Source organism: Mycteria americana, chromosome Z, assembly GCF_035582795.1.
Source record: "Mycteria americana isolate JAX WOST 10 ecotype Jacksonville Zoo and Gardens chromosome Z, USCA_MyAme_1.0, whole genome shotgun sequence".
Classification (NCBI taxonomy): Eukaryota; Metazoa; Chordata; class Aves; order Ciconiiformes; family Ciconiidae; genus Mycteria; species Mycteria americana.
This window is the reverse complement of record NC_134396.1, coordinates 38,974,661-38,999,942: the sequence shown is the minus strand read 5'-3', so window position 1 is coordinate 38,999,942 and position 25,282 is coordinate 38,974,661. Positions and strand designations below refer to the sequence as shown.

At 39.4% G+C, this 25,282-nt stretch overlaps 1 protein-coding gene across 6 annotated transcripts; it reads left to right on the top strand.

The window, feature by feature from the left end:
* The first annotated feature begins 609 nt into the window (after positions 1-609).
* Positions 610-23,778, top strand: SLC35D2 (solute carrier family 35 member D2). Of its 6 annotated transcripts, XR_012773480.1 has the most exons (13): positions 610-884; positions 3,369-3,402; positions 5,007-5,093; positions 7,906-7,973; positions 10,001-10,072; positions 12,019-12,087; positions 13,139-13,241; positions 14,641-14,733; positions 17,185-17,252; positions 18,019-18,097; positions 18,184-18,304; positions 19,948-20,030; positions 20,659-20,714. XR_012773480.1 is itself a non-coding variant. In XM_075488649.1 (12 exons), the coding sequence occupies exons 1-12, from the start codon at positions 745-747 to the stop codon at positions 20,759-20,761; spliced, it is 999 nt and encodes a 332-aa protein (XP_075344764.1). In that variant the 5' UTR covers positions 617-744; the 3' UTR covers positions 20,762-23,778. The 6 variants fall into 6 exon arrangements, 1 of the variants encoding a protein (XP_075344764.1); XR_012773482.1 differs by lacking the exon at positions 20,659-20,714 and having other exon boundaries at positions 18,184-18,285; XR_012773481.1 differs by lacking the exons at positions 19,948-20,030; positions 20,659-20,714 and adding an exon at positions 18,746-19,932.
* The last annotated feature ends 1,504 nt before the right edge of the window (positions 23,779-25,282 follow it).

Below are 25,282 nucleotides of genomic sequence, written 5' to 3'. Positions count from 1 at the left end.
TTTCTGTAATCCTGTCAGCCTGACTTGTCGAAGAGCACCAAGGTGTTTATTTTCCCTGTCGAAATTCGACACAAGTTAACCACCCAGAGCAAATTTTTTAGAGCTTTTTTACAGTTTGACAAACTTGTGAGAGTTGCTTTGAAGCCAAGTCCAGGCCCGCTGTGCTGCGGAGGGGGCCGGGGCCCGTGGGAGCCGCGCTGCCTGAGGTGGGCACAGCCCCGGCCGGCCGCCTGCCCTCGGGCGGTTCGAGCCTCTCCCTGCCCTGAGGGCAACCGCTCGGGGATGCTGAACTCCTTTCCCATGAGACCGGTTTAAAGACAAAGCACGCTGGGGCCGGGCAGCGGCAGCTGGCCCCAGGGACGGCGGGCAGCTGGCCCCAGGGACGGCGGCAGCTGGCCCGGCGCGCCCGCAGGCTGCACCACGTCGCTCCCCGAGCGCCTTCGGCGGGCGCCGCCGCAGACCCGCGGGGCCGGGCCGGGCCGGGCTGGGCGGCAGCGCCCCCCGGCGGCCAGGCGAGGCGCGGCTGCGGGACGCCGCCGGCAGGCGCCCACGCCCGGGCTCCGCGCAGCGGCCCGCCCCGCCAGGGGGCGCCCTGCGGCCGCCGCCGGCCCCCGCCGCTCGGGGCCGAGCCGGGCCGGGCCGAGCCGAGCCGGGCCGGGCCGGGCCGGGCCGGGGAGGAGGGGCCGCGGCGCGGCCGGCCGCAGTCGTGGAGCCCGGGGTGGGCCGGCGCCGCTCCTCGCCGCCATGAGCGCCGGGCAGGCCGCCGGGGAGGCGGCGGGCGCCGCCGCGCCCTCGGCGCTGCCCAGGGTGCTCTCAGCCCTCTTCTACGGGACGTGCTCTTTCCTCATCGTGCTGGTCAACAAGGCCCTGCTCAGCGCCTACAGGTGAGGGCCGGCGGCGCGGGCCGGGCCGCAGGCCGCGGCAGAGCGGCCGCCGGGCAGCGCGGGGCGGCGGGGCCTGTCCCGGCCCTGCCCCGGCCCGGCCGTGCCGCGGGCTGGCGGCGATGCTGCTCTGCTCCCGGCCAGGGCACGTTGTGCCTCGCTCCCGAGGCGGAGCGGGGCCGCACCGCCCGTCGGGGAAGCGTTTTCGTTACCGTTAGCACAACCCAGGGGCGCCCGCGCAGCTCGGGTCCCGGGACAGTCCCTTGGCGCACCGGCACAGGCCCTTGAACGCCGGCGGTGTCGGGGAGTGTGCTGAGACTGGGGTCGGTTTCTTCAGTTTCAGACCCGATTCGTGCCCAGCTTGTACTGCTTCTGCAGCACCACCCGATGGCAGAGTCCTTTGCAGGCATACTTTTCAAACAGCCCAGGTGTTTCTTTTCCTGGAAGGTCTTTCCTTATTCCCGGCGTCGAGGCTGGCGTTTCGCTGGTCATACCAGCTCGGAGACTTCAGGGAAGCAGTGTTTCCCATAACGGTTCCTGCCAAACGATCTTGTTGCTTTCCTGCGAGCACCTTTCTTTTCCGAGGTAGCCAAAACCAAAATGTGAACTTCAGAAAACCTCTTAATCATAAAACCACTGAAGAACTACCTCTATTGACTTGACGGGGGGTCCCATATGGAGTCGTTGTCCTGTAAGCTGTGACCTTCTCACCGTTAATATTCTTTACTTAAAAGGTTTGCTCTGTTTTTGCTATGTTTTAGCTCATTATGAACTAGCAGCAGAAAAGGAAAAAAAACAACAAAATGAAAAGAAAAAAGAAAAAAAAGGCAAAACTTGCTGTTAATTTCTAACATTCAGTGCTGTTTGAACACATAAGAGCTGTATATAACATCTCCCAGAAATGACACATGAGGCAAGTTGTGATTTTGTCTTATAGTGGTTTTCATCATACAGTCTGCAGCTCCCTGTAAGTCCCTGGCATATGTCTAGCACATCCATGAAAGACAATCAAGGACAGCATGCCCATCAGTAAGCCTAAATTTTGTATAAAAAGCTTACAGCATTGCTAGGAATGTTTAGGGCTCTGCAAATCAAAAAAGGCTGGAGAAATCTGTGTAGTACAGATGAGTGAAGTTTCCATATATTTGTACTGTGTAGCTGTAAGTACAACACAGTTTAGGTGTCACGTGATTATATGGAAGCCCCGTTTCTTCTGCTCCTTTTTTCTTTTTTTTTTTCCTTCTTTTTTTTCCTGTTAATACCTCTCTTTCCCGGAATCACTTTTGCTACTGTCTGCTCCTAACCCTTTATCTATGTTATGACTCCAGTGTCCTTATGGCCTTCATGCTGCAGTTCAGAGCGTTTCTTTCTTTTGCTAATACTGTGTTCCCGTCCCAGTGGTACACATTTGAGATGTACATTTCTCAGCACACCGAGTACTAGTATAGCAGTTCTTGGTGGCCTCCGTGATAAATAGCCACAACCTCAAGGAGCCTTGATAATGGAAAATTACAAAGCTTGTCAAGAATGTGGACCCTCCTTCGGCATTTGTTAGTGCAAGCGTGCACAGAGAATGGAGTGGGTTTTATTTAGATGCCTTGGATGCACGTTTGTGCGTGACCATCCCTGACAGTGCAGTCCAGCAAAATGCTGCGTGACTCCTGGGTGGCAGCAGGAGCTGTGACCTCCAGGGAGCTCCTTGACACCTAAGGCTTTTGGGCAGAGAGGGTCCAGACACTGCTGGTGATGGCATAAAACAGCCATCCATCGTAAATAACTTCTTTGCTTGTATTTCAGTATACATACAGAGAAGTAGCAGTTACTGCCACACCTTTATTGGTTTTAACTTGATGTAGATTTAGGGGAAGAAATGGAGGTGTCCTGGTCTTCAGGTGTCCTGCTGAAGTTTCTGCTTTCTTAACATTCAAGTATCCGTGCTTTCAGCTAAAGCTAATTGAAGGGGTATGGTAGGGATTTAGCCATTTTAGCAGACAATAGATGTTTCTTCAATATTTACCTAGGTACTTTCTTTTCACAAAAACGTATTGCTAGTGTGTTTGGGCTGTGGAGATAAGCTTCCAAGTTCAGGCAAGTGCAAGAGATTTAATTTACTGTACCATCTCAGGGTGTATAGTCTATATGTGAGGCTACTCAAAAAATTATGCATTGTTAGAGTTCTCCAGGTGTGTTAGCTTCACTTACAAATGTACCCAAAACAACTAGCTCCTTAGAATTGATCAGCTATGCTATATTATTTGGATGCAGCTTATGTTTTGTTGCAGAAATAAGATATTAGGACTCCAATAACTGTAGCAGTTCCTGCGCTCTTCTGAAAGACTGGCCAGTCATCCACAATCCACGTGTCCAGTTGTTGACTTTGGTGCTAAATTTAAAACTCTTCTTTTTTGTTGTTTTGTTTTGCTTGTTTGTTTAGTTTTCTTTTTTTCCCCCTTTCCTCAGTATTAAATATCTCTTTATGCTTTTCAGCTTCCCATCACCAATGTTTCTTGGAATTGGACAGGTATGTTCAGAAATAAAGCACACTGAATGTACTCATTATTTTGTAAGTTAAACTAATTTTAGCATAGAGATATATTTTAGGGGGGAAATCTCTGTTATACTGCACTACTTGTCTTCCGAATTAGCTACACCATAAGGAAGAGTGATTTGTTTTAGTGAGATCAAAGAAATTTCAGCTCAAGTCAAAACTATTGCCTGGGAAGAGTCACATAAAGGATTGGAAATGCCATTTATTTCCCCTAGTAGAATTCAGTAATTAAGAGATCTGACCTTCAAAACTGCCAAGATTTGTTCTAACAAGTGCATAGATCCTATGAGAGTCCTTGAGCATTTGTGGATTATATGCAGAGACATGGCCTCTATTTGTAGACAAATGATGTATTTCCACATAAATCTCTCTCCTCTTTCCCAGCAGTTTTCTAGTAGGACTGCCACACAGTTTTGATTCTTTGTTGCTTTATTTGCCTGTGGGCAATTTGCAGTACTGCAGCAGAAATAAGTTTTTTGTTGTTGTTTTTATTGTTAGTAGGCATCATAGTAAAACCAAAGTTCAAATGTTTGTGTACATGGTTCATAAAGAAGAACATGTGACTGCAGCGGGATGGCTGGGAAAGATGGAGTCTTGAAGCAAGTGTTGTTTAGGCAAATACATTTAAAAGAGAGGATTTATTTTCTGCCAAGGTTACAAGCTAAGGGGTAGTGAGGAAGAGGTGAAAACAGGGTACTGCAGGTCTGATATCTCTGCTTTTTGGTGCTGAAGAGAGTAAAATGTCTTGTAAAGTCAGTGCTGTATGAGGAGGGGAGACAAAGAGAGTTTCACACATCCAGACTGCTCAAGGAACCACACGTCATGTTTCAGTGAAAGGCAAAGACTAGAAAATGTGACAATACTTCATGTTAAGGGCAACAGTATGGCCTTGTTTCTTTGCAGAACCTAAGACTTAATGGCATTTCCATTTTTTGTTGACTGATCTTTCCAGGATTTCCCTGAACAGTTTGTAAAGTGCATATAATATGGTATAATGCTTTAGTCTGTAGAACATGACTCCAGCCCATTTTCTAGATAGGCAATTAATGGATGTTTGTATAAGGAAAATTTAACATCTTTTTTTCCTTCCTGGGGCCAACATTAACTCTTATGATGTGTGATTGCTCAGATACTCCTCTTCATTCTGTCCGTACCTTTATCATTTATCTCTCAGGTTGTCAATGGACTGATCAATGCACAACCCCCGCGTCACATTACCAAAAAAGCTGTAGGAGTGATTCTGCAGACTAAACAATGCTCTGAGTGAAAATAGCATAGTTATTCCAGATCGTCTCCTGTTTTATTTTCTCAGCTCCTCAGCATGCATTGTTTTACAAAGTGCCACTAATTTTCTCAAGCCAGTAAAATGTGTCTATATTGTACTTCTAAATAAATAGCAGGCAAAATTGGTAAGAATAAAGGCATTCCAGTTTATTCATTGTGTGTTCTTTGAAAAAAAAAGTGTAATACCTAGCATTTGTGAAATGCATATGGAGATTTTTTCTTTGAAGCAGTTCATTCATTCATACATTACAATTTTGCTCTTACATGACTTCTTGTTTTTTCTTTTTGTTTAGATGACAGCCACTATACTTATCTTGTATGTGTCAAAATTAAATAAGATTGTTCACTTCCCCGATTTTGACAAAAGTATACCTGTGAAGGTAAGGATTGATATTAATAAGAAAATGTTACCTTTTGTAATGGCATTCTTTCTTACGGAGACAAGATACAAAAGAAGAACAGAAAACGATTTTGCATTTGTTTGTCAAATGTGTTTATTTGTATCTTTGTTTCATTTAGGATTGGATTTGATAATTCTAATTTCACTGCAGTGTTCTTGCCTTTTGTTTGCAGAGAAATCTGGTGCCATTTGGTTATGTAGTACATGGGAAAGTGAGCTGTACCTTCATACAGCTGGATGAACTCTTTGAGATTCCTAAAGTATTTTTCTGGATGAATACAGCTCCCTGTGGGATTAATGGGAGATCTCTGTTTAAGAAAGAATTTTGATCGCATCATGAAAGGCTGTTTGGAAATTTGAATGGGACGTGTGATAAAACAATAGAAAAAGAATATGTGATAGACCAAAAACATGAACAACAGTTGATTCCAAATGTAAGATTTATGTTCCATAGGAGGGGCTAAAATAATGCTCACCAAAGGTACTGTAGGTAGGGGCTAGCTGCATCGTGCAGACCTTAAGTGTGTATGGTCTAAAGAGGCAGGATAGAGAGGATATGAGAGAGGATCTTTTATTATCTCGGATTGGGAACTAGGATCTGAAATGACTGTAGCAATGATCCTCGTAGATTTTTGCATCCATGTGCAGTGTTGCTGGAGCTTTACTTTGATGCATAAGCCTGTGTATTTATGTCTTGTTGCAAGGTATTGGTCAGTGTTTGCTCAGAGATACAGCAAGAGTTAGCACCCAGCTCTGCTGCAGAGCTCAGATATCATAACATTTCAGCCCAGCATCTTCATTGCAGAATCTTGTCTTACTATCAGTATGAGGTTTACTATGAATGTCTCACAGCCATTGGTGAATGTTCTATTTTCTTAATGCATGCTGAAATCATTGGCATTTCTGCATGTAGAAATCTTGTAGGAATATCTATAGCATCAATTATAAAATGGACAATCCTTATTTTTTCCAAAACATGAATGAAGAAGGTTTCCCAGAGGGTAGTTTTGAGTTCGGCATATAAACAACTTGTTGAGACCTCAAGAGGTTTCTTCCCTCTGCACCCCTCCAGTCCCACTACTCTCCCTCCCTGCTGTGGCCTTCACTTTAAAATCAGTACAAGGGCATTAAAAAATACAGCACCCATTTTCTTTGTCCTAATTATGTCTATCCTTTGGAAGACTTTCCTGGATATGCTGGGAGCAGTCAGCACTGCAGCATCCAGGACTTGCGTATTGCTTGTAGCGCTGAATATGACTAGTCACAGTGAATCAGCTGGATTGCTCATTGTTGATTTCTGTACTTTTTAAAGCACCTTTTGACTGACTTTTTATCCTTTTAACAGCTTTGCTTTCTTTGACACTAAAATTGTCATCGGTTTTCACTCCCAGACTGGTTTATGTCCTCAGTGCTTTCAGCTAGAGTTTTAAAGTAGCAAAGAGCTTATTTTAGTGAGGAAGCTTTTGACCCTTTTTAAGTAAGTGTTTCATTGATCTCTGATGTTGTGCTGAATGTTGTGATTTTGCCTTTACAATAGATGACGTTCAGAGGAAAGAGAATGTAATGTCAGCTCTGTTTTCATGCGATGAATGAAGATAGTTTTCTAAATAAAAATCTGCAGAAGGGATAGTGTATTACAAAATTTTTGCAAGCTTATGTTGACAGGCTGAATATTTATTGTTACTTATACTCCTCTTACTTTATACTTCAGTTTGCTTTTACTGTTACCTTCACTTGAAAGTTAACTTTAGTTAGCTATAGTTAACTTTTACTGTACTTCTGTCCTCTCTCCTCTTTGCTGTAAAAGAAAGGCAGGATTTTTAACATTGACAAAATGCAGCCCATTCCTCTGTATGCTTTTCCAGCACACAATGCTTTGAGAAGACATAGCCTCTGACAAACACAGTGTCTCCTGAAGCAAGTATAGGCACAACAACAGCAGCTAATTACACGTTAGGATAGAGAATCTGTTTTGTCTTTCTGCCATTTTAGCTCGGCTTGACTGATAGTGAATGGGACTAGATGTACACACCACCTTTGTCCCCAGTGATTACTTTGCCTGGTTTTAATCTTCTGCAACTTCTGTAGTGGGAGAATAACAGCTTTGAACTACAGCTGAATATTGTGTAGGGATCCCTGACTTCTGGTACATTTTCTTAAGGCTCTGAAGTTCTGTTATTGCTTCTCTGTATTGTGTTAGGGCCCATATGTTTCTGTGGGAGTCAGTCTCATTATGGTAGAAGCTGGAAAGGGTGAAGTTTAATTTACCCCTAAATATTTATCTTTCCTTTCTAGTATCTCACATAGCATAATTTCTGAGGTAGATCTAAAATGGTGTATCTTCCAGGCATACTGATATGTGTGCAGTACCTGGAGAAGCATAGCATACTTACAGTTTATTCATTCTTCTATTCCACCTATTCTCTTGCTTATTTAGTTACAGTTATTAGTATTACTTTTATACCTAAAATTCAAATGTTAGAATGAGTATTAATCTGAGGATTATAGTAATTAAAATAAAATTGATTAACCTTTACACTAAATGGAGTCTGAGTCTCATTAGAGGTAGATTGTGACTCTTCTAATGAAATCATTGAAGCTGTTGTTGTGAACGGTCACATGAATGAGAGCTGCAGATCAGTTTGCAGCATCATTACATTTTTTTTCTTAAAAACCCCTCTTTCTTGCTAAAAGTACATCTGATATTACAGTTATCAAATTCTATCAAATAAAGTTTCACAACAGTTCTTCAAAACATAATAATCTGAGTTGTGCTTTTAATTTTATCACAGTTGTTTCCTCTGCCTCTGATTTATGTTGGAAACCACATAAGTGGATTATCAAGTACCAGCAAACTCAGGTACAGTAAATGGAAGTTATAAGTAGACTGTTTGGATTTTACCCTTTTCTTTTGTGGGGGTAAAAGATAAACCCTAAAAAAAAAGCATTGCATAGGGACTTAAATGCATATCATGTCTGTCTGTCTGTCTAAACCCCTCATACTATTATGAAACACTTACCCAAACATTTGATCTGTTTACAAGTTGTCTGCTTCTTTTAAGGGGGGCTTAGCTGGGCCTGTACTGACAGAAAATCACAATACTCCTTGTGACAATGAAAATGCTTTCACTTTCTCCTCATATCCAAGCATCCAGCTTTTCCTCGGTGTCCTAACCAGAGAGTTTGAAAGCTGCAAGAAAGATGTTTTTGAAGGAAGAAGAATATGGGAAAGATTTGTACCATGATCTTGGTGCAGGTTATTTAGGACAGACAAAGAGATGGGAAAACTACTGTGTAGTAGGGTGCTGGCGGAGGCGTAGCCCTGCTGAGCACCAAGAGCTGGTTGTGGGGAGATTGCTAAAGGGCTCACTGGCTCCTCTGTGCCCATAAGCATAGATCCGTGAGAGTTGCTTCCATGCTAGTGCTAAAAAGGTGTAAGCTATGTAGAGGACCTGCTGTAATAGATTGAATGACCACATTTTCTGTGGAAGAGGAATGCAGAAGCATGATGGCTGCACCAGGATTGGAGGATGCAGCACTACTGTTGCCGTGGTTTCTTGTACGTTGTTACAGGTTCCTAAGGGTTTGATAGTAAGCTAAACCAAAACACAGAATTTTGCAGGTTTTCAGCATTTCATAACTTTGAAACGTTAAGCACCTGGTTCTGCAACGCTTTGTTCTACTCATTCAGAAGTTGTTCCACTGAAGTGACTGTTCAGGCAGACATAAGGACTTTGGCAGTACTGTCCCTAGTAGCACTTCAGCCAATGTGAATATGGAAGTAGTTTCAATCCTGTAAAAGTTTGATTCATGGGTTCTTTTTTCTCCTGTTTCCCTAACTGTAATTTTAAAATAAAAGTTTATTAGCTTATTTTAAACATAAGTGCACCATCTCCTCCTCCTATGACTGACATACTTCTTTTAGATTTGCTATTCACAACTGATTTTTATAACAGAAAAGTAAGAATGGCTGCAATGTTTCTACCATTAACATTTTGTTACATTGCGTTTTGTTACACTATGTGACATTTGTTTACATTATGGAATTTTCCACCTTGTTTGGGTTGTCTGTAAGGTGTAGATGATCCTATGCATAACTTCAAAATGTCTGTTGTAAAGTGATTAAACTCTGCGTTAGGATTTGTATCATTTATTAATGCAGTTGCTAATAGTTATCTTAAACAGAGGATTAATTGGTCCATATGGCCATGCTGTCAGATTTCCGAAGTATTAGATGCAAGTGTTTTCTCAAATTAATCAAAAAAGTTTCCAGCTGCATCACTTTGTGTAAACCAACAATATGTTGTTCAAAAGCAGCTGTTTGTTTGGTAGTTGCAGCTGGTCCCACCTTTGATGTTTCTTGTACTGTCTCTGGTTTTTTTCTTGTTGATTTATTTTACTTTTTTGAAAGTACAGTTTGTTTACTAAGCATGTTTGGTTTGTATTTTATTTCTGTTACATGTTTTCAGAGACAGGTTTATTGTGTGTCTTTTAAGTTTACAATAGAAATAATTTTTACTTACCCTGCCTGTGAATTCTACAGGAAGAATTATTTCACAGGGGCTATGCTAGGTAGAAAATAGCTTTTCTATTTAATTTCACTGATGCAGAGGGGCCTTTTAGAAGGTAGACAGTTGCATTGTTTTACAAACTGGCAAATCTTACTATGTTTCAATGATTTGGTTATCTAATCTTCCTTTTAGTGTCAGACTGACTTTTTTTTTTATGTATGCTAAGTGGCTGGGAATTTGTTTTGGAATTTGTTTTGGTTGCTTATTGCTGGACTAATGGTTTCATCCTCTGCTTAGTAAAATTAGATAAGAATTAGAACATAAAAATGCTACTAATCTGATGCTGTGCTTGGATTTTTTTTTTTTTTTTTGACAGTTTGCCGATGTTTACAGTGCTCAGGAAGTTTACCATTCCACTTACTTTACTGCTGGAAATCATCATACTTGGGTGATCCTTTTTTTTTTTCATTTAAGATACCTTTATTTTAGATCATATCAAGTGGATTACTTGTGGCATCTCATCAGAATATTGGATGAGTGCTTTTTACTGAGAAATAGAGGAAACCAAAGAAAGTGGGTTTATGTAGCCTTTTTTGAAGGCAAAGGTACATGCACTTTAGTGAATACAGGAAAAAGAATTCACCTTGCTCTCATTTACACAGCTCATTCTCTTGAGTGTCTCACAGGAATCAGGTAAGCAGAGCACGACTCAGACACTTTCAGCGATTATGGTTTGTGTCTCGTCTCGGAGGCTCCTGAGCTGTAGACTGCTTCAAACAGACAGATCCTTATGTCTCAAAACAGTGATGATAGTGTAGCAGTCAGCTTATGTAGAGTAGCTTTCTGTGTCAAGTCTAAAAGCATACCAGTTTAATGAAGCAAAATGGTATCTAGCAGTGTGCTGTTAGATGAGAAAACTCCTTAACTATAGGTACATCAGCTATTTTTAATGCGAAATTAAGAAGTGTATGCTATTACATCTTGGGATCACTGTTTTCAGTCGTATCAGTTTGGAAGAACAGGAATATAAATACGTCATACTTTGTCTCCATCATAGTTCTATACAGATGGCTTGTGCTTGGATAAGGTGAGGTCACAAGGGGAAAAGCAGCTTGCTGAAGCTGAACCAGGCAACATGAGAATGATGGTCAGGGGAAAAGCTTTTCAAAAAGCCTCCAAGTAGATTGGCATCTCCTTTTGGCTGAAGCAGCAGCTGATCAATGTGATTCATATTTGGGGATGCTCCAGGATTCTTTTCTAGTTATAAGTTCTCACAGGGAAAGCAGAACTTGCTGTCCTCTCCTGTTGGCCTGAGGCCTTCTGCAAGCAAGTGAGGAAAATGTGAGTCAGTGAGATTGTCATCAGTTCTCAGCTGGACTACAGCAATGTGCTGTATGAGTGCAAGCAACATCCTAACCTAGGGGAAGCTTAAGAGCAGAATGATGTATTCGTATAGACTGCTGCAGTGTTTTTCCTCAGGGCTGAAGATGAAAGGACTCCAGAGAGTCTATGCTGGTTTACCTCAGGATTTGAAAAGTAGTCAAGGTTTGGGTTGTTACTGTTGAGATTCATTATGATCAAAGCCTAATATATCTAGAGACTGCATACAGCTTTGTTGTTGAGACAGTGGTCCACATCTGTGCTCCTTTGACACACAGGATTTCTCCGAGAGCATTGTACATTTTGTTTTGATGGATCTTTTCTCACAGGCCAGCTCAGAGCGAGGGGCTGGCCTGAGAGAATGACTAGGGGAGTGCCTGTAAGCCACATTGCAGTATGGTGCAAAAATATATAAGACATTTCTAAATAAAGTAATACAGATATAAGAAGTAGGATATTTTTACGGTATGCTTTTCCCTGCTCTGTGGCAGTGCTGATGTAGACATACTGAAGAATATAAGAAGTTTCTGTGCTTTCCCCTCCAAGTACAAGGTTTCAGTTTGACTTCAAAATAAGTATCTATTTGAAAAATAGCCCAGATAGTGTGCTGTACAGCATCTTCCCCAAGAAAGGTGAGATGAAAAACTACATGAGATATGTGTAGTGATTTTCCTTTATTGGATTACTGGAAGACACTGAAATGTGTCCATTATGAGTACCAATACACAGTAAATTACAGTTTGTTCCAGCACTGTCACTTTAAACCTTTAATCTTTACTCTTAAAATTATCTAGTAGCAGAATGCTGACAATGCTTTTTCAATCTCTGTTCTCAGGGCCAAAGTCTGACAGCACGGCACATAGTCAATCACATTGCTTCTGTAAGGTTATCAAGACTGTGCCCTCCTGTTAAATGTTCTGTGATTACTAATTGCGTTGAAACTTTTCAGGCAGACAGCCATTTAATCTCCTCTTCAAATAATGAAAATGTGAATTGTCTAATTTTTGTCTACAGGAAACGATACCCACTGAGTATTATAGTCAGCGTATTTGCCATCATTCTTGGGGCTTTCATAGCAGCTGGGTAAGGTTTTCATTTGTTATACAAAGTCATGTTATGAGAGGAGGGATGACAGGAGGATTTTCTTTCTTGTTAAGTGCCAAGTAAACCTAAGTTGAGATCAGTTACTCTGAATTAAGTTGATTTGGAAAACCTCTCTGCTGACATCATTGGGAGGTGCAGGAATACAAAACGAAAAAATTTAACTCCAGCTGGAAGTATTTGGGTACTTCTTTTTTCCCCCCTGGGTTTTCCATGTATGCAGGATCATAAATGAACCAAGTTAAAACTGTGTGAGAAATGCTGCTTTTATTTCATAGTATCAGTGTATTTTAATAATTTTAGAAAAATATATTCTTGTTCTGGGTAGGAAGACTGATCTTTTGGTTGTCGAATATTGTTTTGAGTTAGGCAACATCTATTTTTTTAACCAGTTTTAACAAGTTCAAATGTTAGATTAAGTTCACAAAACACTTGTATGTTAGTCTCCTCTGGGTTTTTTCTGTTTGGATATTCCTTCACTTAACTGGAAATGTAATGTTATTTTTTGTTCTTGACTTTGCTATGTATAAAGGTAAATAATTTCCATGTGATGTGACTCGGATAAAGCCATGTCCTATTAAATGAATTACCCTATATCCATGAGGTAACTAGTCAAAACAGAAAGGATGACAATATGTCTGGTCTGACTGTAAAAAACAAGTAGTCATAAGTAGTCATACTTTATTCCCTAGCTACTTTTTGTGTTAAAAGAAATAGATAAGTATACTCAGTAATAATTGGACAGGTTGTCAGGATTGAGACAGATGGAATTTTTCACAGAATGAAAACTGAATATTTCCTGCTACTTCCACACTGAGTTCTGGGAACTCTCTGATGACTCATTTGTGAGGGTCCTGTGACTGGAGAAATGTAAAGTACCTTGACTTACAAAGAAGGCTTAAAACAAAACCTGTGACTTGCTGGAGTTCTCAGGATTTGCATTTCCTCATTTATGATACTTTTCTAGGTAAACAAGGTAGTGCAATGCATGGTATACTGTTTGCTTATTTACAATATAATATTTCTTTCCCAGGTCTGATCTATCTTTTAATCTGGAGGGCTACACGTTTGTATTGCTAAATGATATCTTCACAGCAGCAAATGGAGTTTACACAAAGCAGAAAATCAATCCAAAGGTAAGGGATGATTAGATTGAATTTAACATTATGACAATGTGGTAACAGTGGGTTACTTATTGTATGACTTTATGAGCATACAGTTATGAACTAAGGAATAGTTTAATTTGCTTTCGTATTTCGGTTGATAAATGCATCCTTAATACTGAACACCCTGGGAAAAACTTGTTACTAGTATCTCAGGCCAGGCTTAGATAAACAGTGTATTTTATTTTTTCCCAGGTCTTTTAGGCAGAGTTTCTAGTGGCTTTAAAACGTTGTTTTTGGCTAAAAAATAAAATAAATCCAAACCAAAAGCAAATTGTTTACCCGTAAACTTTATCTCCCCCCCCCCCCCCCCGCCCCCGGAAGATGACTTTTTGACTAGAAACACACTTTAAGTGAGGTTTATGTAAAATAAACTTGTGGGTAGGGACAGAGACCTAACCAGTTTGAGTCAGTTACAATAACAACTGACATCTTTTTTGGCTATCTAAAAGCAGGTCTACACCAAACCCAGGTATGCCAAAGAATTAGGCCATACCTTGATACATTATACTTCGTGTAAACATTGAGCAGACTGCTCTTCAAATACAGTGCCATGAAAACATACCAAGCCATAGGAAAGAGCAGTCTTGGAGATGCTGGATAGAGGTTTTGTCACTGACTTTTGTGGGTCAGTCGGTACGGTGGAAATACATATCTTTTAATGATCTCAGGAGTTGCATCGAATCCAGACTCCATATTTTTCTTTATGACCAGCACTTAACGGTCTCACAGGTTTCTGCAAAATATGGGGTTTCATTTTAAAGCAAGAGATAAGCTGGAGAGATTTGCTATGTAGCATGGCTGAATCTGGAGGAAGGGAAGGCTGCTTTTTCCTTCCCCTTATTTTCTGCCTTTGTGTCAAGCAAGTTAACCAACAGGATATATGGCATCTCTCAAGTTGCTTGAAGTTAACATCAGTTACCCGTGATTACAGATGCTCCATCTAGGAGTCAGGCTTCATTAATTTTCCTGCTATGCTGGCCTCAGGGAGCCACCCTGCCCTAGGCTTTTGTGGTCAATTTGCAGTAGATGGAATGGGTAATCCCTTGGCCAGGCAGTGACCTATCTGCAGTCTAACGCAAAGCAGTTCTGGACCAGTCCTTGGGAAGTTTCTGGCTAGCTGGTGTTGTATAGAAATTTTTCAAGGTATAGCAGAGCAGTAATACTCTGCTGAACATACAAAGTGACTGAAATGGAAACTAGCTCAGCACTAAACACCATATCCAATGGTCACAAGCTTGTATTTTAAATTGAAGTGTATTATGTTTTGTCTGCTCATTGACAATAATGTCAGAAGGATTGCCACAGTAATGTTTAGTATTTTACTCCCAAATGGCTTGTAATTCCAAACACCATGTTTCATTTTTCACAGGAGTTGGGAAAGTATGGTGTTCTTTTCTATAATGCTTGTTTCATGGTGGTTCCAACAGTTATTATTAGCTTTTCTACTGGAGACTTTCAGCAGGTAAGGAGCAATATTCCATGTCTCAGACTGATAACGGGATTTTTTTCATTTTTTTCAGTTCAGGGGGTGGGTGAGGTTTTTTGTTTGTTTGTTTGTTTTTTTAAGAGGTAATCCTACCTCCATGTTAGTGGCTAGTATTTGAAATATGTGACTTGGACTACCCTTCACAGGTAAGAACTTGTAATTATTCACTCTGAGGAGAAGTTAAAGCTGGGTGATAGCCCTTATATGAGTCTCTGTTTAAAAACTAATGATTGGGGACTCTCAGCTAGAGCAATTGGTTGGGAATCTAGCTGCACTGTGTGATTTGCCACATGCTCTAAAATGAGATTGCAAATACCAAAACCAGACAATTTCCAGTCCTTCTCTCATTGTGATGCACAGAACAGATTCCTGTTTAGTCTCAGTCTAGTTTAGTAACCTACATTTTACATTCTTGTAGAACAACAGCATGACTCTCCATAGCTAATTGTAATACAGTATAATACTGTAGGCAGTATGTCCTGGCACGTAAGGTATCAGACCAGGAGATTTGAGTTGTTTTTCTGGCTTCCACTCAGACTTGCTGAGTTGTCTTTTTCTTACCAGTAAAATGAGTCTAGAGACTCATATTCCCTTTTGGAAATATTTGAGATTTGCCACTGAACTTTGTTACAGAGCTTGTGGGTGTCATAAATCATTCCAGTGTCCTTTGTTGTATGTTGTTGTGCCCTGGACTCACATGATTTTGTCATTGTGTTCTTACAAGTCTGCTTTAAGTGGAAAAATTGTCATTCCCTGAAAAATGATGGCTTTAGATCTGCTCTGAGTGTGAAATCTCTTCTTGTGACATCAGTCCAGCATGACCTTGTGCCAGTTTAGGAAAATGCAGCTGATGCCTTTCTTGGCAGACTTAGTGGGGGCCAAGTTTGTATGGCTGTAAGGTTTCAACTGCTTTCCCTGCAGTCGTGGCTGGAGTCATTTTGGGAGAATTGGACAGGGAAATTTACCTTGTTGTTAGATTTATTCCATGAGAAAAGTAAAGAGTGCCTTGTGCCCATATGTTGACTTGGCACAAACAATTTAATGCTCAATTACCTGAAAAAAATAAATAAGTATCAGAGAAATGCATAGTGCCTATTGTGCATAGGCATTGGCTTGGTCACTTAGTATTAAAAGTCCTATTAAATGATGTGGATAACTAGTGTCAACGGGAGGCACAGAGATTAAATCACAGAAAAAAGGTAGAAAGTGGAAGAATACTGATGAAAAGTCAACAAATCGTTGTAGGTAACACCGGGACTTAGCAGATTTTCAGGCCATAGAAGTTGGCTTGCTTTTACCCTAGCAGAGATTTTTGCCTTGATCCATCACAGACAATGCACAGCATGTACCTTTTGCCAGTCAAAATATCAGTACCCTGACTTTGTGACAGAGAGCTTGCTTCTGCTCCTCTAACTCTTTCTGGAGCAGTAGCTACCACATCTTGTAGAGACTGCAGTGTGTGATTGTCCCAGTTATTCAATTCTCCTTCACCAGCTGGCTGACTAGGAGGACAGGAAAGCATGGTGCAATGGAAGAGAAATGAAGCCCCAGAATGTCTCTTTGTAATACTTTGCAATTTGTGGTTGCACACCAGCACAATTCTAGCAGGGCAGAGCTGCCCAAGATCCCTCTAATCTGTTACCTCAGGTGCTGGAGTTCTCAGCTAGCCACAGCTCAGCATGGAGTAACACCCTTTATCCTGTTTCTCAGGGATGTATTCAGCCTTTGCTGAGTTTTGTGCTGATACAGGTGACTTTAAACTAACCAGATTAAAATGAGGTGTACCCTGAAGTTACTAGAGATAGAAGAGAATCTGTGACGTGTTTCTTGTGACTGTTGTGTGGCACTGTGTGTTTGTTTGCTGCATGTCACTAAGGAGCAGACTTCAAAGTGATGATTTAGCCTTTTCATTAACCTTCATTGATGAGAGACTTTAGTAATGCTTATTTAATTTACTTTTGAGCTCAAAAATGCAGGCTCAGACCTTGAAAGCTGTTCATGAATGAATATATGGTATGAAATAGATTTCAATGAGATTATTTATTTGCTTTTCTCTCTGTCTGATATCAACACTATTTATTATATGATATTAATCACAGTGTTGATATCTGTATCAATAAATATAAAAATACAGATTATCTGTATTGTATTTGTATTCATTGCTTGCAGTGTGCAGTTTTATATGCATTGCTATATATGTTACAAGAATGTGTCTAGGTATCATGGGTGCTGTCGTCCTGTGGTGTCTGAAGTTAAATGCATCAAACTGTTCCCAGTAGTAATATAAACATTTTGTAATTATAATATGAATCAAATATATTTTGTGATTTTGCACATTTTCATATTAACTATATTTTATATGTGTTTACAGTTGATTATATAGCACATAATTGTCACACTTTCTCCCTTTTTTTTTTTTTTTAATAGGCAACACATTTCCAGCACTGGACAAATTTTTTATTTGTCTTTCAATTTCTTCTTTCCTGCTTATTGGGGTAAGGACACAGGGCAATCAAGTAAGGCATTTTAATGACAGTGTTTCAAATTGCAAATCTCAAATGTAAGACTCACTAATAAGTTATGTTGAAATTCAGAGAAAATACATTTTTCCCCTAGGCTTTTGTCTTGTCTTCTAATTATTTCTAATAGTGTAAATAACTGTTTCAGTACTATCTATGTTGTTACTTCACAAGTACAGTGGTCAACAACATGACATTTAGCTTTTTACTTTCTGTACTCAGTATCTCTGCTGGCCATCTCTTCTGATTATCTAACTTCTTCTTTGCAGTTAATAGAATGTAAGCCCTTTAGTGTAGGAACTGTTTCAGTGCGTTTGTTCTTTACAGTACCTGGAAAAGTATGGGAGACTCAAAAGTAATGAAACAATGCTTTGTTCCTGTTGGAACTGCAGAGTCAAAGCAAGAATAAAAAAGTGAGTTGGATCCTGTTCTGCTCTTTCACACGTCACCAACCAACGGGTTGAACTAACTTCAAATACTGACATTTAAGAAGCACAGGAAATAGAGATGACTCTGCTAGAGCTCAAGCAGCAAATTTTAATGTGTATTTTGAGTACACTGTATATGCACATCATTAACTTAAAATATAGATTCACAGAATCTTTTTTTAGGGTTTGGAACAGGTGGGATTGAAGATCCCAGTAAAATACTGATCCAAAAAATGTTGAACATTTCAAAGTGTTGCTAAACTTCTGAACTCCCTGGAAGGAATTTATAAAATTTTCTCCTTTGCTTTATTTAGGTTTCTCTTGATGTATTCTACTGTCCTATGCAGTCATTACAATTCTGCGCTTACAACGACAGTAGTTGGTGCCATCAAGGTGAGTTATGGAGAAGAGGGAGATGAGAATGCTCAAATAGACAGGGAAGAGCATTGACTCAGCAGTGATCCTGATTATGCTTTGAGCTGGAAACTCAAAATGAGGGCTAATACTGAGACACTGCTTGTGCCATACATTTTGGAGATCCACACAACAAAGTGACCTTGTTTTCTTCCATTGAAGCTCAGGTATACTCTAGAAAGCAATGTGAGTATTGATTTATTTTTATTTTTCCTACATGAGAAACTTGAATCACTTTTAATTAAAAGATGTACATTTAACCACATTTCATCAGGTACTGTCAGCTGCTTCTGTTCCTTATCAAGTTACTGTGAGTTAGTCAAGCTAGCCTGGTGCAAATCCATTGCAAACTGATACAGAGTAACCCACTTTCACTTTGGGCTGAACTGGTTTCTGTTGCTGCTAATAAATAGGTCATTCATAGATACAGAATAATGGCTAAGCTGTAGTAAGGAGTTTATTGCTTTATGGTTAACTGCTTCTGTCTCTGTGTGAGAACTTGTATTCTAGCTGAATGGACTATTTCATTTTGGTTTGTTTAAATTCTGGTCAATTTGATCAACACCAAAACATGCCTCTCTTAAAAACTGAACTTGGTGTCCTTACAGTCTGTTTTCTCTAACCCAGTTTAATTTAAAACCAGTACAACTTCCTTTGTGTTGATAAGGCCAGCACGTCTGAGCTGGGAAGATCCCTGACTGCACAAGCAACTTTTTGTAAGTCAGTTTGGAGAGAAGCACAGAGCTGTAAGCTGGAAGAGTTTTAGCAAAAGATAAAACTTGTGCAGTTGGGGGCCAAGCAGCTATCAGAATCGAAACTAGCTTAGGCACAGGAATAACAGTCCTCAGGGTGCTCCCTTTCATGGGTGACTAAAGAAAACAATACCTCCAGCATAGCAAAATCCACAAAAAGAAGATGCTGCTTCTCTTTCTACAGTTGTTTTTTTTGAAAGCTGGCAAGATTAATCTAGTAGTTTTCATTCTGTGGTCCTGAAAGCATTCTTTTAAATTTTATATATCTGCATTGAACCATTAAGATAGAGCAACACTATTTCTGTTTCCTGAGTAATAATTAGTCTTCGAAACACTTTGAACAGCTTTAAAGTTGAGAAGCACTTTATGATGCAGTAGTCCCCAGTAGAAATTGGTAGAAATGATGTCATTGTCCAGGCTAACTGCTAAAACATTTGAAACCAACAAAGTGTTGGTAAAATGATCACACAGTTCTATAGCTTTCCCTCTGTCTGTAGGGGACAATTTTCCCAAAACTTGATGGGGGCGGGGTGAGGGGTAGAATCTTTAACTTTGAACTGTGCCTGCCTTGAACTTGAGCCAAGTGCTTTCAATGCACATTTAGTTGGCAAAGTAAGGAGGTAATCCTTTTAAAGCAATAGTAAAGAGCTTTTATTGTAACTTTAAAGCATAATTTTTATGCTTGAGAACCCAAAACCTGCTTTTAAGAAATAGGATTTGAAATGAGCCTTCCAAAGATTAAAAAGAAGTCCATTTTCAGAAGGTGGCCATAGCTCCATTTTACCTAACGTGAAATAACTAATTTTCTTTTTGTTTTTCTTTTTTTTTCTTTTTTTTTCCCAGAAAGTCATTCTCAGTGCATTGCATGCATTTAGAAAACATAGATTTTATTATTCTATTTTGCTGTTACATTACCCATAAGGCTGACATCCCATGAAACTAATTTAAACATTGATTTTAGAGTGGCCAGCAACAGAGTATAGCTATTTCCTTAGAAAAGTAAATTAATTGATATCATTTATACTCTTGGAGATGAAAACTGACTTCAATAAATGCATGGCTTTTGTTTCCTTTCAGAATATATCCATTGCTTACATCGGAATGTTGATTGGTGGAGATTACATATTCTCTGTGTTAAACTTTATAGGGCTAAATATTTGGTGAGTGGAACTTGAATAGCTTTTATTTGTTAAAACTGAAGATTTCTCAGTGAGATACAGTTTTATATTTTGTTTGATTTGGCCCACTTGGATGGTGCAGTTTTGAAACTACTGGCCTGAGGATGCACTGCCTCAGGATGTGAAGTTCATTACAATTAGTTATGTCTTTTCATGTCTGTTTTCAGATATTGAATCTTACTATGGTAAGATCTTAACTAGGGAAACATGCCTGCAGTTTTACTATGTGAGGTTGAGTTAATTCTTTTTTTTATGAGCAGCAGTTCTGAGCTGCAAGGCTTCCAGGTAAAAGCCAAGTGGTGTGGGAAGTGAGAACACTGACTGAATGAGTTGTGCCCGTTGAATATGGGTTATGACTTGTGAGTTGTTACTTTTTGTGTTTGGATGAACTTTCATACAAACATCTGTTTGTATGAATCTGTCAGAGCAACTGATAATTGATCTTTATTTACTTGGGGCTCGTTTCTCAGATGGCTTACATAGCTCTGAGGCACTCCTAATTTATGCTAGCTGGCATTCTTTAATCCTTTGGAAGGAAAGGCACATACCTATAAATGGTGTATACAACATCAGGTATCTCTGACACCTCTGTCCATTCTCTTTTCCTTAGTATGGCAGGAGGACTGAGATACTCGTTTTTAACCTTAAGAGGAAACAGCAAGCCTACGCAACCTGGGGATGAAGAGAACACACTTCCTGAGTCAAAGAGTTAGCCAAAATGCCTGCCTTGAAAGAGACTGAAGATACAAGTTTGTTTAGCATTGCTGACAACTTGAATAAGTATATGCTGGAACATATTTGGAACAAGAAAAAAAGATCTACCTCAGTTGCCACAGATGTGCATGCAACTCATTGGTTCAGAAATATTCTTGCATATCATGTTTTTTACATGTGGACAAGTTTAATTTTAGGGTTTTTTTACACCAGAAGCTAATTTATAGGAAGGAATGCCATGAGCAAATCTCAAGTTGTAAATTTCTTCATTTACCTGTACTTTGGTGCTATTTGTTCTGTTTCAGTGTCTGCCAGTACTCTCTGAGGCAAAACTGCCTGTAAAAATCATGAGGTTTGATTCACCGTTGCCTTATGCCATATGCAATCTTTGATATCAGTGAAGTGATGAAAGATGCTAGTGATTCAGAATGATTTCACATACGCATTTGCTCTTGTGTAAGTGACTGTAGAATGTATGGGGCAAAGAGGAGGTGTGCCCCAAGTTTGTTCCCTATGTAAGTGTTGACTGAAGAATACAGGATATGGCCTAGTGTGTTCGGTATGCATTGTGTAGACATTCTCTCTCAATCTTTTCCTCATCCTCAATAAGATCATGGTGTTCTGCTGCACTTGTCACTGTTGCCACAAGTGAACCCTCGTAACTTTGCTGCAGGATCAAGGAGAGAAAGAAATTGAGAGATTTTTTATATTTAAAAATATTTTTTTGCATGTGAGCCAGTACCAAACAGGTAATTAGGAGAAATAAGGAAGGTAAATCTATTTTTGTTTAGGTACATTCATCTTTTTATATCACAGGCACCTCCTCTGATGTTTTGTCTATAATTACCTTTTAATGCTGCACAGAAGTGATGCTACTATATACAAACTACAAGACAGGAAACTGGTTGATGTACGGAAGACTAACTTGTGTTTAAATGAGAAAAAAGGATCAGTGTCTTGTTGTGTCTTATATATGCAGTGAAATCTTATCTGGTACTAGTTTATGCTTAGAATTCACAGTAAGGAATCATAACAAGCCCAAGGGGTCGCTACAGTGGGCAAGACTGGTCCAGTGGTTAAAAAACAGTCTGGAATCAGATTGTTTGGGTTATCATCTGGGACAATAATGGCACCACTCTGTATCTTTATTTCCTTCTCTGAAAATACAGTTGATAATGTTTATATGTGTCTCTGAGGATATAGCGTTAAAAGCCTGAAAGCGTGAAAACACTGTAGAAGCATTGCAGCACTGGAGGACAGCAGAGTAATTAATCTTGCTGAAGTTTTCAACTCTCTGCAAGTGTGAGCCAAGATTTTTTAAAATAACCAAGTCAAAAGAAGATTTTGGAAGACCATGTCATGGAACCAGGGTGATCTAATGGCTTGTTTTATCCCTGCTTGAATTAAAATACAGCTAAATCTGTAAAGCATTACTCTGTGTCCACACTGGATTAGATCTAAGAAACATGTGAGTAGCTCACACCAGAAGCTTCAGGGAATGACTGGGCTGCCCACTGCCTGCGTGGATTTGAATAGCAATAGGAGGAGTGACTGCACATATTAGAATTGGAATTTAGGGGCACAGTCAAAGTGGAAACAGAAGTCTGGGCTATCCAGTTTCTCACGGCTGGGTGAGAGATGTGACTTTCATTTTCTACCTGTTGAACAGCTGGGAAGGGAAGGGGATGCTGCAAATATTTTAGAGAGAACTTCTGGTTTTAAAGATTTCTCTTATCCTTAAAAAGCCTTCGATATTTTTGAGTGTATTGTTTTATAGGACTCCTCTTTCTCCAGATCATCTCTACCTCCAGAATCCTAATTATTGAACCTCATCTCTCTGCAGTGGGACAAGGCATTGGAAGGTTTTCATTAATTACAAAAAGATTATGAGAGCCGTTTGATTGCAATATGAATGGACACGTAATGGCACCTGCTAAATAAGATACAGTTTCCACAAAGGAACAGCTACTGTATGCATTTAATTCATTAATATTTTGCTGTACCTTTTATAAATAAAGAGATCCAGATTATAGTTTTAACAAGTTTTTTGTTTTTTATGTGGATGGACATGTAAAATGCTTTTAAGCACACATGGATAGGACAAGTATTTGCTTTCTCTACGATCAACTGCTGTACTGTGCTTGAAGTAGTTTCATTAGTTCATTCTGTACTGTAGTGGAAGTGATTTTATTTAGTTCATTGTTTATGTCATGTTTTTGAAGTCCTTCAGACTTAGACTTTTCATCTAAAATACAGACCTGATTCCAAAGTCTTTATGGTAGTATTACTCAGAATAATTTAAAATATAAATTTAGGAATAACCAAGAGTAGGTATTATCTAGAAGAACTTGCAAGTGCTTGCATCCTTTCACAAAGCAACTTGGCTTCAGTCACTTACTATTTTCCTCTGTATCTTTGGAGATAATATTGATTCCAGTAAATTGGCTGGTTTAAACTCTGGGAATATGGGCTTAACTAGGCACAACTCTCATGTTAGAATTTAGGCAATTATGGAAATGGCTATTTCATTCAGAACCTCAGTAACTGTGTCTTTCAGTTAATAAAGAAATAATTTAAAACTGATTTCTCTTAGGATACATCTGTAGGTAGTCCTAACCTTGCTTTTCTACAGATTTCATATTAGCTTAATGAAATATTAAAAGAGTTGTAAAACTAGATGACTTATTTGCTGCGTGACGCTTCATTTTCTTTTCTTTCTTTTGGAAAATGTTAGAGAAAACATTAGTCTTCAGAATACAGATTTAAAAGCATTATTAAGTAGTCTAGTTTTAAGAAATACTGGATTGACTTCTGAAAGCTGCATTCCCTCACAGAAGTGTCTTGTGGTTACGTGCTGCTAGCTACAGAACTTGGTTTTCAGAATTCAGTCCAATATTTTTAAACTTTTTAGGTTCTACAGGTGGCAAGGTGTATTTACAAGGGAACATACAAAGACACTTAAAAACAGTAATGATATTGGAAAGGAATATTGTACTGTACGTTGATCTGTTCCTACTCTTAATTTTGTAGGGATTGCTTAGCAGCGGGCTAACTGTAATGGAATGAGATCAGGAGTGAAAAAGTACAGTGGTCACCCAAAGAAGCTTTCTACCCATGCAATGTGTAAGGTTCTTGCAATGATTCCTGTGAAAGTCAGAGAAGCAATACCTCAGGGAAAAAACTTAGACTGGGCTGGATGAACAATTCTTCACATTCATAATAATTTATTATTTTTCCTCTTAGTATCTCGGCCTGATTTACAAATATGAGGTCCATGAAGTACTGTAAGCATATCGCAGACTCATTACCAGCCTCCGGAAAAGAAAATGTCAAAGGAGCATGGGCAGAACTGGAAGTGCAAAAGACTGGCAGCTATGGAAGTTTGCATTTTGACTCCATCGTCAAATAGAAGTGATTTTGTTTCTTTTTCATTTAATGGAAGTATTCAGCATTGTTGTTGCACATGAAGAACACACTGCAACTTGTTCAAATGCAAAGTATTCCTTGAATGGTGACTGATTCTTTGGGGAATTCGTGATTGTATGTAAATATTTTTTGAAATTTAATATTCAGATCTTTTTTGATCTGACTGGCCTTACTTATGGGGTAAAACAGGAGGTGTTATGGTGTAGAAAACAGTAATTATACTGAACTTTTAAGAGAGCTTATGTGTGAAGAAACTGCGTTATTGTTAAGCTCAGATGGTAATCAGTTTAATATCTTCTTGTTACAGGTAGTGTTACATTCTTTGTGATTCAGGCATCACCTTTAGTCTGTAATACATCTGCATATTGTGGTTTTCTGGCTGAGGCTGTTGGTGATGTGACATCTGATATATATTGCTGCTCTTCAGTTGGAGATTTCTGGGTGTCAGGTTTAGGTTAAATTTTAAAGATGATTCATGTTAAATGTGGAAGAATATCACTAAAATATATAGACAAATTTTACTTTACTTTATCCTTAGTGCATGTGTAAGAATCAGTGTTCCTCTTCTCCAGGTTAAAATTATCTTTAAAAAATCGATAGTGTTTCAGATTGCCACTATGAAGAACAGTGAAGGTTGTTTCTGTGCCTTCCCTGAGAAATTCCACATGTTAATTTTTTAAAAACTTTGTAATCAATTGAAGTCTGAATTTCATTGAATTCATCTTTGTCTTGCAGTGAGATACTGTTCGTGTAAGCATTTTTCCCCCTTAAGGTTTTGATACGTCGTCAACTTTAATACTAGTTCAAACATACTATTCCCTTGTTAATAGATTACTGCACTTGTTCATGCCATAATCATACCATTTCTAAAATGGGCGTAATGATATTAACCTCTTTTCAGAAAGCTCTTTGAAAAGTTATGTAATATTATTTTCTCTGTATAGAAATACTTAGGTGACTTTAGTAACTTTTCACTATTTTGTCTTCAAATTTGTAGATAAATCTATTTTTCTGGCCTTCACACAAGTTCAGTGTGAACTTGCTCTGGAAGTGCCTGGGCTAGAGTTTAACTCTTCAGCGCTGTAAGAAGCAGT

Bases quoted from the DNA above. Each gene is read 5' to 3' on its own strand.
- SLC35D2 (XM_075488649.1), top strand. From the start codon at position 745: ATGAGCGCCGGGCAGGCCGCCGGGGAGGCGGCGGGCGCCGCCGCGCCC. The intron at 3,403-5,006 runs GTATGTTCAGAA...CTTTTTGTTTAG, and splicing joins TGTTTCTTGGAATTGGACAG to ATGACAGCCACTATACTTAT. The intron at 12,088-13,138 runs GTAAGGTTTTCA...TTTCTTTCCCAG, and splicing joins GGGGCTTTCATAGCAGCTGG to GTCTGATCTATCTTTTAATC.